Here is a 13,246-nt window from a genome sequence, read left to right as displayed (position 1 = left end):
TGGGGCAATGTATCCCCTAGTACTTCCTTTTGAGAGTAATCAGCTCTTTATGTAAGAAATCTTGCTTATCAATGAAGAACTTCTCCCAATCTGATTTTGCCGATTTCCCTTGAGCTTAATTTAGCCGATTTCCCCTCATACTGATTTTGCCGATTTGTCCCCTTAGCCAATGCTTAACGAGCCGATAGCAACACATCGGTTCTTTACAATCCATCCTTCAATTCTTCAACTGATGACCTTGAGATCTGGTGGATAATGAGGAATCTTCAAAAGAGCCTTTAAATTCTTCCCACCAGGCCCAATGATCTTCTTCTGTAAGAACTCACCATTTTTTGAAGAAGGTTGCAATGAAGGATCAGCCGATGACGCCTCAATCGGCTTCTAAAACAGAGCATCTACCGGGCCAGCTGCCCCCCGAGCCTCAGCCAAGGCAAGAATACGGGCGAGGATGCACAGATCAGACAAAAAGCTTTGAACTCAGGTAATTCTGAGACAGCCACCCTGCCGATTCAGCCGCTCTTGACCCCATCGATTGCCTGCCGCCTTGTACGCCAAACTGACTCCTGACAGTCCTGCTGCAATCGGCTCATTGTAGCTGAGGAGGCTCTCACTGTTCACTCCCTCGAGGACGCAGAAGGCCTCACAGCTGAACTGGACCTGGTGACGATCCGTGTCTTGAACAAGCCGCAAGTAGCTCTTGTGTAAATGTACTAGAGTCGATGGCTGTGCATCGGCTTTGTTTCTTAGTTCTAAAGTCGATGTCCTTGCATCGGCTGTATACCAACCATGAGAATTTTTTTTTACTGGCCGATTTTTTCTATCGGCCCCCAATGTTTCATTGCACACATGTTTACCTGCACATGTTCATCTGACTAAGTGCCCCCCCCGAGCCGAATCTGTCAGGGATCTGCAGATATCGGCTCTGTAGTTGACCAAGGCTCTCGTATTTGCACGTCGGCTCCGGTAGGACCAATGTTGATTCTTCCTAACTCATCAGCCGACGTAAAACCACTGCCCAGTAGATCGATGTCGAACACCAGCAGAACATGTGGTGAGGATAATTTTGGCTGATTGCTGAATCGGCCTCCATATTGATCGAAGCGCTCAATGAAGGTTTTGTAATGTTCCTTCATAGATCTTTGGGGCCGATCCCAAGGATCGGCCTCGCCACGTTTGCTCATCGGTTTGTTCTTGCTACACGGTCAGGCCTGTGGATAGGACCAGCCTAACTCCGTTCTTCGTCAGGACGATGCGTTCGCAGTCGTCCAAATTGATGCCTGAGAGTGGTTCTTGGCCTGCTGTTTCCCAAACATTCATGTCAGCCGTTGAAATTTCGGCTGAGTCATCGGCCTGGACGACCTCTACCTCATCTCCATCCCACTGTATTACGCATTGGTGCATCGTGGAGGGAATGCAACAGTTGGCGTGGATCCAATCTCTTCCTAGCAGAACAGCATAGGTGCTCTTGCTATCGACGATGAAGAACGTCGTAGGGATGGTTTTCCTTCCTACGGTCAGATCCACATTCAGAACACCTTGTGCGTCAGACGCTTGGCCGTTGAAATCGCTCAATGTCACGTTGGTCTTGATCAGATCCGAGCTAGAGCGTCCCAACCGACGTAGCATAGAGTATGGCATAATGTTGACTGCCGCTCCGGTGTCTACCAGCATCTTGTTGACAGGCCTCCCATCGATATAACCTCGCAAGTACAGGGCCTTCAGATGTCTGTAGCTTCTTTCTCGTGGCTTCTCAAAGATAACTGGCCGTGGGCCGCAGTCAAGTTGTGCCACAGGTGCCTCGTCTAATCCTGGAGCACTGAACTCCGTAGGAAGGATGAACACCATGTTTGTGCCAGCCGATGTCTCATCATCGGCTTTCCTTTGCTTGGGGCGCCACACCATTTTTTGTGGTCGACCCTCTTCATCCAGGGTTCGCTGAATTTTCGCGGCCAGATCAGTCCGCGCCTTCCTTAGCGTGTGCAGGTACAACCTTTCGGCTTCTTCCAAGCCGCGCAGCCGCTGAACCCTACGCTTTTGGGAACGGCTGAGTCCATCAGGGCACCACCTTGGCCGGTGGTACCTGTCTTCTTCTTCTTCTTCTTCTTCGTCTTCCAAATCCTCGAGATCTTCCACCCGAGGGGACTCAGCGCGTTTGCTTCGAGGTGGGAGAGGCCCTAAGCGTTGGAACACGGACACGTTAGCTGCCTCCTTCTCCTTCTGGTTACATTCTGGGCAATTGCCGATTGTAGGCAATCGGCTCATTCCTGAATCCCAGCAGTGTCTGAAGAAGGGGCAGTCCCAGTGCCTATCCTCGTCGTCTTGCTTCCTCGATTCCTCCTTGGCACGGCGCTCGTACTCCTCCTCATCGCGATCATGCCGACGATGTCTCCTGGCGTCCCTAGCCAGACGGTCTCTATCATCATCGTCGCTGGATCGTCGGCGTTGGCTGTATTGACTGACATACTTATTGAGGAGGTGATCAGAGAGGGGTCGCTGATATCTCACATTCCTTACTTCTCCCTCTGTGATGTAGCGCTTGCCATCGTGGCGGAGCCGATCGCGTGGAGCGGCCTCCTCTGTGTCCTTGCTACGAGAGCAGCTGCCCTCGTCTCCGTCCTTGCCAGCGTGGTGTCCAGGTCCTACCATGTTGATGCTGAACGAGGATCCTGGCTGGCAACCTTCAGGGTAAGTGCACTCCACCATGTTAACGGCGGGGAAGGGGTGGGTGTCGACTTTCATGGCGTACTGGTTAAAAATCAGACGTCCTTGTTCTATCGCCATTTGGATCTGCTGACGCCACACCCTGCAGTCGTTAGTGGCATGGGAGAGCGAGTTATGCCATTTGCAGTATGGCTTTCCGTTCAGCTCCTGTACCGTGGGGATTTTGAGGCCTTCGGGTATCTTCAACTGCTTCTCCTTGAGTAAGAGGTCGAAGATTTGCTCAGTTTTGGTTACGTCAAAATCGAACCCTCTGGGCGGACCTGGTGGCTTAACCCATCTGCAGGACACGGGGGTTGCCCCCGAGTCCATTCAGCCACTGCTACCTCTTGATCTCCCGCAGAACCTTCGTCTTCATCTGCCTCAACCAGGACTACCGCACGCTTGAATTTGTCCTGGTACAAGTCCGGGTGGCGCTGTTCATATGCCGACAGTTTCTGAACCATGTGCGCCAGTGAAGGGTAGTCTGCTTGGGAGGCCATGTCCTTGATTGGTGATGCAAGGCCCACCACTGCCAACTCGACTGCTTCCTTTTCAGTCACACGAGCCGAATAACATTGGTTCCTTAGATTTCTGAAGCGCTGGACGTACTCAGCCACGGTTTCTCCACGCTTCTGACGTATTTGAGCTAGATCGGCAATGCCGGCCTCGGAAGCTTCTGAGTGAAACTGCATGTGGAACTGTTCCTCCAACTGCTTCCAAGTCCGGATCGAGTCCGGTGGCAATGAAGTATACCACCCGAAAGCCGATCCCGTGAGGGACTGTGCGAAGAACCTCACGCGTAGTGGATCCGATGCTGAGGCCGTTCCTAGCTGTGCCAAATATCGGCTCACATGCTCGATGGAGCTGGAACCATCTGATCCATTGAATTTGGAGAAATCAGGGAGCCGATATTTGGGTGGTAGCGGGACCAACTCGTACTCGTCGGGGTACGGCTTGGAATAGCCGATTGTCCTCCTTTTCGGCACCATGCCGAACTGGTTTCTCAGGATCGTACTGATTTGATCCGCGGTGCTGGCTGCAGGAGTCGAACTCTGAAGATTCGCCGGAGTGGCATACTTAGCCAGCCATGCTTGCTTTTCCAGCTCTGAGCCAACTGCAGGAGCTGCGCTCTGGAGGTTTGTTGGAGTGGCGTACTTAGCTAGCCACGTCTGCTTCTCAAGATCCGTCGCTGAAGTTCCTCCTGCTTTCCCAGAAGTCCCTGCTGTTGCGGCCTGGTTTGTGAGCGCCCAGTTACCGCAGTCTGGCATGTATGTGCACATGTACCCGTGAGGGATCTCCTTAGGCGCCTCATGCAAGAACTGGCAGTCACTAGGGTCACCACCGATCTTGTAGACGACGAATGCCGGTGAATTCGGCACTTCTGGTGCTGCCAACGCAAATGGCAGCGGTGGACGGGACTGGAGTGGCATCTCTCCTTGGTGTGTCCCGAGAGCTGGTCCTGACGGAGAGTACTGGTGCCTCATGATCTCCTGGATCACCCGAAGAGCGACACGCTCCAAAGTGTTCACCAGGTTCTCAGAGTGGCGGTGCAGCGAGTGAGCCACCAGGTAGTTAATCTCCTGACGCAGGGACCTGGTGCGTTCTTCTGACGGGGCGGACAGGTCTATTCCATCGAGCGCACCACCAGGCGAGAACCCTTTCCACCTGATGCCATGTGAATGGGTCCTGTGAAAAGAGCCGATGAGGTCGGCTTCGAGGATAGCTTTGACCTCATCATACTTCTTCTTGAGCTCGTCGGTCAGATCCTCGTACGTGACTGGAGTGCCGTCCGCCATTTCAGATGTAGATGGCGATGTGGTTGATGTCGAAGATCGTCCCACCGGGCGTGCCAGAATGTGTTGCGGTCAGAAACCCACCGGCGAGCAGCGACGGGCAACACAGTAGAGCCGGGAACAACTTAGGGCTGCGGCTGGCCCTAGTCCCTCCGAGCGACGGCCCGCAAAGACTCCGACACGCACGTCCGATGCTGGTGCAAGGGCGTGCCACCTGACCTATACCTGGTCAGGAAGGTGATGGAGATGCCTCGCTTAGTTTCCTGCATGGCATACACGTAAACATTAAATACGAGCCTCGATCGGCTCTCAGGTTATCCTGTGAATCGGCTCAAGGAGCCGATCCACCCATGATTCGTACGAGGTGCACGAATATATGGTGGTCCTGCTTGATCAAGATAAAGCTAAAACGATCTACGACGATTTAGGGTTTTCACCGCATAATCGGATCATCCTACTCACGATTGGGCCTCGCGGCCGCGCACGGTGATCGTAAGCCGATCCTAGACAAGGTCTAAAAACCAATACGAGGTTGATCCTCGGAACATCCTGTCTAGGGCTAGCAAATTACACCCTACACGTCGCTGGATCCTCCAACCCTTTGTAAGGCCTAACTATGCAGATATTAAACTAATCCTTGGAGAACAAGGAGCAATCATAACGGATCGGATCTACTAAATAATGATCAAGCGGGGTGCCGCCCCTACACCTAAGATAGGTGTAAGGGCGGCTAGATGTCTAAGGGTTGCACTACGATAGCATATGATATGAAGAACAATGCTAACCCTAACACATCTAAGATAACTACGTTGCTCGCCATCAAAAAGGCTTCAGTACGAGCAACGCATGAACAACGAATAAACGTGTACTGCCTAGATCGCAAGATGCGATCTAGGCAGCATGATGCTTACCCGGAAGAAACCCTCGAGACGAAGGAGTTGGCGATGCGCCTAGATTGATTTGTGGTGAACGATGATTGTTGTTTATTTCATAAACCCTAGATACATATTTATAGTCCGTAGACTTTCTAACGTGGGAATAATCCCAACCGTGCACGAGACAAACTCTAACTAACCGACACGTATCCTACTATATTACAGATACACGGGCCAACTAGCCCAAACTTTGCATAATAGGCCGATTCACGTATTTCTTCTATGTATATTCTTCAAATCCATCTTGATCGCGGCCCACCTCTGACTCGGTCAAATTCTGGTGATAACACAAACAAAAACAAAAATAGAAACAAACAGACAGACGCTCCAAGTAAAATACATAAGATGTGATGGAATAAAAATATAGTTTCAGGGGAGGAACATGATAATGTTGTCGATGAAGAAGGGGATGCCTTGGGCATCCCCAAGCTTAGATGCTTGAGTCTTCTTGAAATATGCAGGGATGAACCACCGGGGCATCCCCAAGCTTAGACTTTTCACTCTTCTTGATCATAGTATATCATCCTCCTCTCTTGACCCTTGAAAACTTCCTCCATACCAAACTCGAAACAAACTCATTAGAGGGTTAGTGCATAATAAAAATTCACATGTTCAGAGGTGACACAATAATTCTTAACACTTCTGGACATTTTCCAAAGCTTCTGAAAGTTAATGGAACAAAGAAATCCATCCAACATAGCAAAAGTGGCAATGCGAAATAAAAAGGCAGAATCTGTCAAAACAGAACAGTCCGTAAAGACGAATTTTATTGAGGCACCAGACTTGCTCAAATGAAAATGCTCAAATTGAATGAAAGTTGCATACATATCTGAGGATCACTCACGTAAATTGGCATAATTTTCTAAGATAAGGAGAGGTTGCTACAGTAGTAAACAACTTCCAAGACACAAAATAAAAACAAAGTACTGTAGCAAAATAACACATGGGTTATCTCCCAAGAAGTTCTTTCTTTATAGCCATTAAGATGGGCCCAGCAGTTTTAATGATGCACTCGCAAGAAATAGTATTTGAAGCAAAAGAGAGCATCAAGAGGCAAATTCAAAACACATTTAAGTCTAACATGCTTCCTATGCATAGGAATCTTGTAAATAAACAAGTTCAAGAAGCATAATGCAACAAGCATAGAAAGATAAAACAAGTGCAGCTTCAAGATTTTCAGCAAAAAGAGAGGTGTTTTAGTAACATGAAAATTTCTACAACCATATTTTCCTCTCTCATAATAACTTTCAGTAGGAACATGAGCAAACTCAACAATATAACTATCACATAAAGCATTCTTATCATGAGTCTCATGCATAAAATTATTACTACTCCCAACATAAGCATAGTCAATTTTAGTAGTTGTAGTGGGAGCAAATTCAACAAAGTAGCTATCATTATTATTCTCATCATCAAATATAGGAGGCATAGCATAATCATAATCAAATTTATCCTCCAGAACAGGTGGCACCAAAAGACTACTATCATTATAATCATCATATATAGGAGGCAAAGTATCATCAAAGTAAATTTCCTCCTCAATGCTTGGGGGACTAAAAAGATCATGCTCATCAAAGCCAGCTTCCCCAAGTTTAGAATTTTCCATAGCATTAGCAACAATAGTGTTCAAAGCATTCATATTAATAACATTCCCATTAGCATGCATATAAAGTTCTATGGGTTTTTTAATTCTCTCTTCAAACACATCATGTCCTAATTCAAGATAAAGTTCATAAAGATCTCTCATATTTTTGTTGTTTTCCATTATGCCTAACTAGTGTAAACAAGAAACAAAAAGATGCAATTGCAGGATCTAAAGGAAATAGCTTCGAGCACAAACACAACGGCGCCAGAAAAGTACTTAACCTGGAACCGAAGTATGAGTGCCTTTTACCTTTCCTCCCCGGCAACGGCGCCAGAAAATAGCTTGATGTCTACGCCCCCTCCTTTTTCTGTAGACAGTGTTGGGCCTCCAAGAGCAGAGGTTTGTAGAACAGCAGCAAGTTTCCCTTAAGTGGATCACCCAAGGTTTATCGATCTCAGGGAGGAAGAGGTCAAAGATATCCCTCTCATGCAACCCTGCAACCACAAAGCAAGAAGTCTCTTGTGTCCCCAACACACCTAATAGGTGCACTAGTTCGGCGAAGAGATAGTGAAATACAGGTGGTATAAATAAGTAGTAGCAACGGCACCAGAAAAGTGCTTTGCCCAGGACAGTAACAAGCAGTAGTAACGCAGTAAAACAGCAAACAAGCGATAGCAGTATTTAGGAACAAGGCCTAGGGATTAGACTTTCACTAGTGGACACTCTCAACTTTGATCACATAACAGAATAGATAAATGCATACTCTACACTCTCTTGTTGGATGATGAACACCATTGCGTAGGATTACACGAACCCTCAATGCCGGAGTTAACAAGCTCCACAATTCAATGTTCATATTTAAATAACCTTAGAGTGCATGAAAGATCAACACGACTAAACCAAGTACTAACATAGCATGCACACTGTCACCTTCACACTATGTAGGAGGAATAGATCACATCAATACCATCATAGCAATAGTTAACTTCATAATCTACAAGAGATCACAATCATAGCCTACGCCAAGTACTAACACGGATGCACACACTGTCACCATTACACCGTGCAGGAGGAATAAAACTACTTTAATAACATCACTAGAGTAGCACATAGATAAATTGTGATACAAAACACGTTGCAATCATAAAGAGATATAAATAAGCACTTCACTATGCCATTCATAACAGTGAATAAGTATTCTGTGAAATATAGCCTAAGAGACACACACGGTGCACACACTGTCACCTTTACACACGTGGGACAAGGAGTCTCCGGAGATCACATAAGTAAAACTCACTTGACTAGCATAACGACATCTAGATTACAAGCATCATCATATGAATCTCAATCATGTAAGGCAGCTCATGAGATTATTGTATTGCAGTACATAGGAGAGAGATGAACCACATAGCTACCGGTACAGCCCCGAGCCTCGATGGAGAACTACTCCCTCCTCATGGGAGACAGCAGCGTTGATGGAGATGGCGGTGGTGTCGATGGAGGAGCCTTCCGGGGGCACTTCCCCGTCCCGGCGGCGTGCCGAAACAGAGACTCCTGTCCCCCAGATCTTGGCTTCGTGATGCGGCGGCTCTGGATGGTTTCTCGTACCGTGGCTTTTCCGTATCGAGGTTTTAGGTCGAGGGGCTTCTTATAGGCGAAGAGGCGGCGTCAGAAGGTCAACGAGACGACGGCACCATAGGGGGGCGCGGGCCACCCCCAGGCTGCGCCGGCCTATGGTCTGGTGGGCCTGTGGCACCCCTCTGACGACTCTCGGGTGTTCTGGATGCTTCCGGGCAAAATAGGACCATGGGCGTTGATTTCGTCCAATTCCGAGAATATTTCTTTACTAGGATTTCTGAAACCAAAAACAGCAGAAAACAGGAACTGGCCCTTTGGCATCTCGTCAATAGGTTAGTTCCGGAAAACGCATAAATATGACATAAAGTGTGCATAAAACATGTAGATATCATCAATAATGTGGCATGGAACATAAGAAATTATCGATACGTCGGAGACGTATCACAAGCCCGGGTGGCCCACAGACTGTGATGTGGCATGTGGCCCATCGGGCAGCCCAGTTGCTGTTGATCAGGAAGGATGAAGTCCAGCCCAGGATTGGAAAGCCGGATCCTAACCGACCTACGAAGGAGGTCGGATCCGTGAAGGCCCATGAGGAATCCGGATCCATTACGACGTAGAAGGAAGGCGGATCCTTGACGTACACGGCAAGATATTGTACCGTAGTTAGGCAACCTGTAATCCGGCTAGGACTCTCCATGTAAACCCTAGATCCGTACGCCTTTATAAGCCGGACCCCGGGAGCCCTAGAGGCACAACCACAACTCATTGTAACAACGCGAAAGCGCCCAGATAATTCCAGACAAGCAGCAGTAGGCCCTGTCATCGAGCAGATGTTCCGAAGCTGGGTAAATCGCGTACCACCGTCCCGAGTGCTCTCCGCCCTATGGCCCCTACTTCTTCTCCCCGTCACGAGGATCCCTCCTCCGAGGTATTGTCGAATAGGCAACGACAGTATGCGTTGCGATAACAAAGTTTCCCTTTTGCACAATCGATGATGTAGTTATCCATGGTCCCTTTTATTTGTCGGTTTAGGGCGAGCGCAGCAATTAGGTGCGTGCTTTGGCATTTAAAACCTCCACAACCCGTGTAGTGAATGTATAAAAATAAAAATAAACTTAAAACTTGTGCAAGGAGTCCACTAATACGCACTAGTTTCCATGAACAATGTTAGCTTTAAATTCGACAACTTCTAAAAAACATTGCTTCACAATATAGCCTATCATGTATGAACATTCTTGGGATTCAAAATAGTACCACTCCATTGTTCAAAACAAGTAGAACATAATTTACAGATTATCCAAGTTTAACTAATTTTCAAGCTTTCTATGTAACTTCTTCTCACTTAAATGAATTTATGTCGACTACCGAAAAAGTCTAATTTCAACTACACGCGCGGGATAATTTGAAAGGAGCGTACAGAAAACATAACCCCACACACCTCACACCCATGTGTAATACAAAACACCACCCACCACCCCTTATCATCTCGGTACACATGAAGTCACCCCCACGGCCCCACCCCACCGCAATACAACTTAGATCAATGTCTGCGTGAAGAAGCTTCCCCTCTCTATCGTTTTTACCTAGATGCGCCGACGGTCAAGACAATCCCATGGTAAGCTTGTTATCTCTATCTTGATCATGCATTGGGCAAATCGGGAAAACGATGTGTAGTTTGTTTGATGCTGCTAATTTCGTATGTATGCTCGATCTAGTTGGTTGGCACTTTATTGTTTTGCACTTGATTTTCATGGTCAAATATTTTACGATTGTTTAATTCGAGATTGATATATTTGCTTGATTGCACGGGCGCAGTCCATTTTTTCACTCGATTTGTTTGTTGACATGCCATGGCATAGTTTTGCATTAGATCAATCAGTTCTGCTAAACTATCGATGGACATATTTAATTTTGTACTCTATATGTTTGATGAAGTGCATAAGTATATATAGTTTTGTACTCTGTCCATAAATATTTCCTGCTTTGCATTAAATTAATCACCAATCATGTATCTTATAATTGAACAGATGGACAAACCTTGGATATTGCATCGACTATTATCCACCCCTTCAGAAGTAGATGGTGTCATTGAATTTACGAGGTTTATTAGAGCTTATTAAGGTCACAACCTAGACGAGTATTGCTCGTGCAACACATGTATGAATGGTGAGAAGATGCGTCAACATATAATGAAAATCATTTACATATTTTTGGGGTGGGCAACAAATATATTATGTAGGTTTATCATTGTGAACCATATGATGCGCCTATAGTGGAAGAAGCTGATCTTTACCATCTGGATCAACTAGGATAAAAAGCTCTTGATGTTCATCTAGATCAAGTGGGAGAAGCAGCTCGATTATCTAGATTAAGTAAGAGAAGCATATGTTGACCTCATTGCACGTGTGCTGAGATATCTAGTTGATTACTTATATTATTGATGTTGCTAGAATATGTGGCATTGTTGTTATCAATATATCATGTACTCAATCTTAACTTATTGCATATGGATAAAGAGGAAATAAACATGAGTTGAAATTGGTTTTAGCTCTGGGAATTCTGCTATGTCGCTCCCGCTGCAGTCGGCGGAAGCCAAAGGAGCACTAGTTGGTGAACCATTCAAGGAGTGCATCGTCGTCATCACAGGCCCACTTCCATGAAAGCGCGAGCACGAAGCCGCTATCGAGGTTCCCCCCGAGTACACTGATAGCGGGAATGTTGGATTCAACCAAAACACCTTGTTTTCCCCGAGCATCTCTAACCCTCACCCACATCCGAACGCCAACCTCATCCATACCAACGATGGCTCAAGATCGTTTGGCATTCTATTTTGGAACTCAAAGCGATTTCAGTGCTCACGAACGGGCTGTCAGCAACGTAGAAAGGGCATTTCCCTCCCTAAGTGTGTTTTATGTGTTCGTTAATAACACAAGGATGTTTAACCGTGCGCTTGAGTGTTTTAGGTAATATGTATGATAGGCACAAGATGGTGATCAACCCCTTAAAAAGTGAGAGATCAAGACAACACTTTTAGTTTTATGGTTGTGTAGCCTTAGGTGTCCGCGCTATCAAGTAGGGTTCCTCAATGGAAGGTTTGGTCCTTTTATCACGCGCGCACCAAATTGCACCCACCAGCCTTCCTAAGAATGATGTTGGGGAGAAATTACAGGAAAATGTGTTGTCGAGGAACCTCTAGATCGAAGACTATCAAATACATCAGTTTCACATACTAGCAGACAAGTGTACAAACACCAATAAGACCTAGTAGCTGAAACATTCAAACCAAACTAGTACAGTACTTAAAATTGAAGAAGCATACATCAGTTCAGGCCTTCTTAGATCTAGCTGAACAAACTATATCTAACTATCTACTGGCCACTAGATCTTCCCTTAATACTAAGCGAGCTGGCTAGGGCACTAACTGACTAGAGAAGCAACCAAGTGATCGAGGTAACCAGCCAGAGCCAGAGAATCATATGCTCGACAGATCAAGACCAGCCGAGCCTAAGCTCAAGATCCAGGCCATCCTCCTTCTCCTCCTCCAGACAACAATGCACCCCAGCGCCCACCCCCAGCTCCAGCCCCTTCGCCTTCGCGGAAGCGGCCACCGAAGAGCGCTCATTGCACTCATTGCTCCTGCCGCCGGGATGGTACAGAGATGGCTGCGACGGTGGAGGAGGAGGATAGTTAAGGTTGGGGATAGCTGCAGCAGCCCATCTAGGGTTAACGCTTCCGGCAGCAGCAGGGCGAGGAGGAGGAGGAGGGGAGCCCTGCCGGAGTCTGGCCCTGTCCCTGCGGTGGACGTTCATGTGGCCTCCGAGGGCCTGCGCGGACCGGAACTCCCTCTCGCAGAAGCTGCAGGGGTACGATCTTGGCGGCCACGCGATGCTCGCCGCGAAGCTGCAGTAGCTCCATGGCTGCTGCTGCTGCGGCTCCTTCGTGCTCCTGCTCTCCATCGTGTTGATCAAGCCTTACTCAAGTAGCTAGCTATAGCTTAGCTGAGGTAGAAGTGTAGAACAGGGTGTGCTGGATGGAGATATGACAAGTGGAGTGAAGTGGCACTCGGTATTTGTACTGGCTAGACGGCTATCCTTGATGACCACTGGTTGTTCTTGTTGGTCACTCTCATGGATCAGTCCGCCACTTATCTCTCCTCTGAGCAGTGGGCTTGGCTAGCCACACTCCATCAGTCTCTCTCGCTCTCTATAACTCACACGACAGAGAGCGACAGAGTCCTGGCCGGGAACAGCGGTGGGCACTGTAGGTCATGCACGCATGTACTAGTTAGGTTTCACTGTTTCGTGCTTGGCATGCGGGGCCAGATGTGTGCGTGACCGGGCCATTCAACTGACCCAGATATAGATACCTCGGTAATGTCATTTCCCCCTTTGTCAAACGTGTGCAGCGAAATCTTTCCTTGGATAACAAACGGCAGGGCCACTCCAGTCCAGCATCGACCAGCTTTACAAGCAGCCTCTTCAAGCATGCATGCAGCAGCTTGACCACATGCAATCTATGCTCACAGGAAGTCAGGACTAGCTGGAAATTGGACTGCGAGAATGATACCACCCTCTGAATTAACTATACCATGATATGCCTGTCCTCAAAATTCAAATTTTCAAGTTTCTGAAAAACTTGAAAAAGATTATGAG

The 13,246-nt window shown here is 47.4% G+C and overlaps 1 protein-coding gene across 1 annotated transcript; it reads right to left on the bottom strand.

Annotated features, from left to right (window-relative positions):
* Window positions 1-12,082: 12,082 nt before the first annotated feature.
* LOC127303860 (uncharacterized) lies at window positions 12,083-12,550 on the bottom strand. Its single transcript, XM_051334569.1, has one exon. The coding sequence runs from the start codon at window positions 12,548-12,550 to the stop codon at window positions 12,083-12,085; it is 468 nt and encodes a 155-aa protein (XP_051190529.1).
* Between the last annotated feature and the right edge of the window lie 696 nt (window positions 12,551-13,246).

Source organism: Lolium perenne, chromosome 7 (genome assembly GCF_019359855.2).
Source record: "Lolium perenne isolate Kyuss_39 chromosome 7, Kyuss_2.0, whole genome shotgun sequence".
Classification (NCBI taxonomy): Eukaryota; Viridiplantae; Streptophyta; class Magnoliopsida; order Poales; family Poaceae; genus Lolium; species Lolium perenne.
This window is presented reverse-complemented; position numbering and strand designations above follow the sequence as displayed.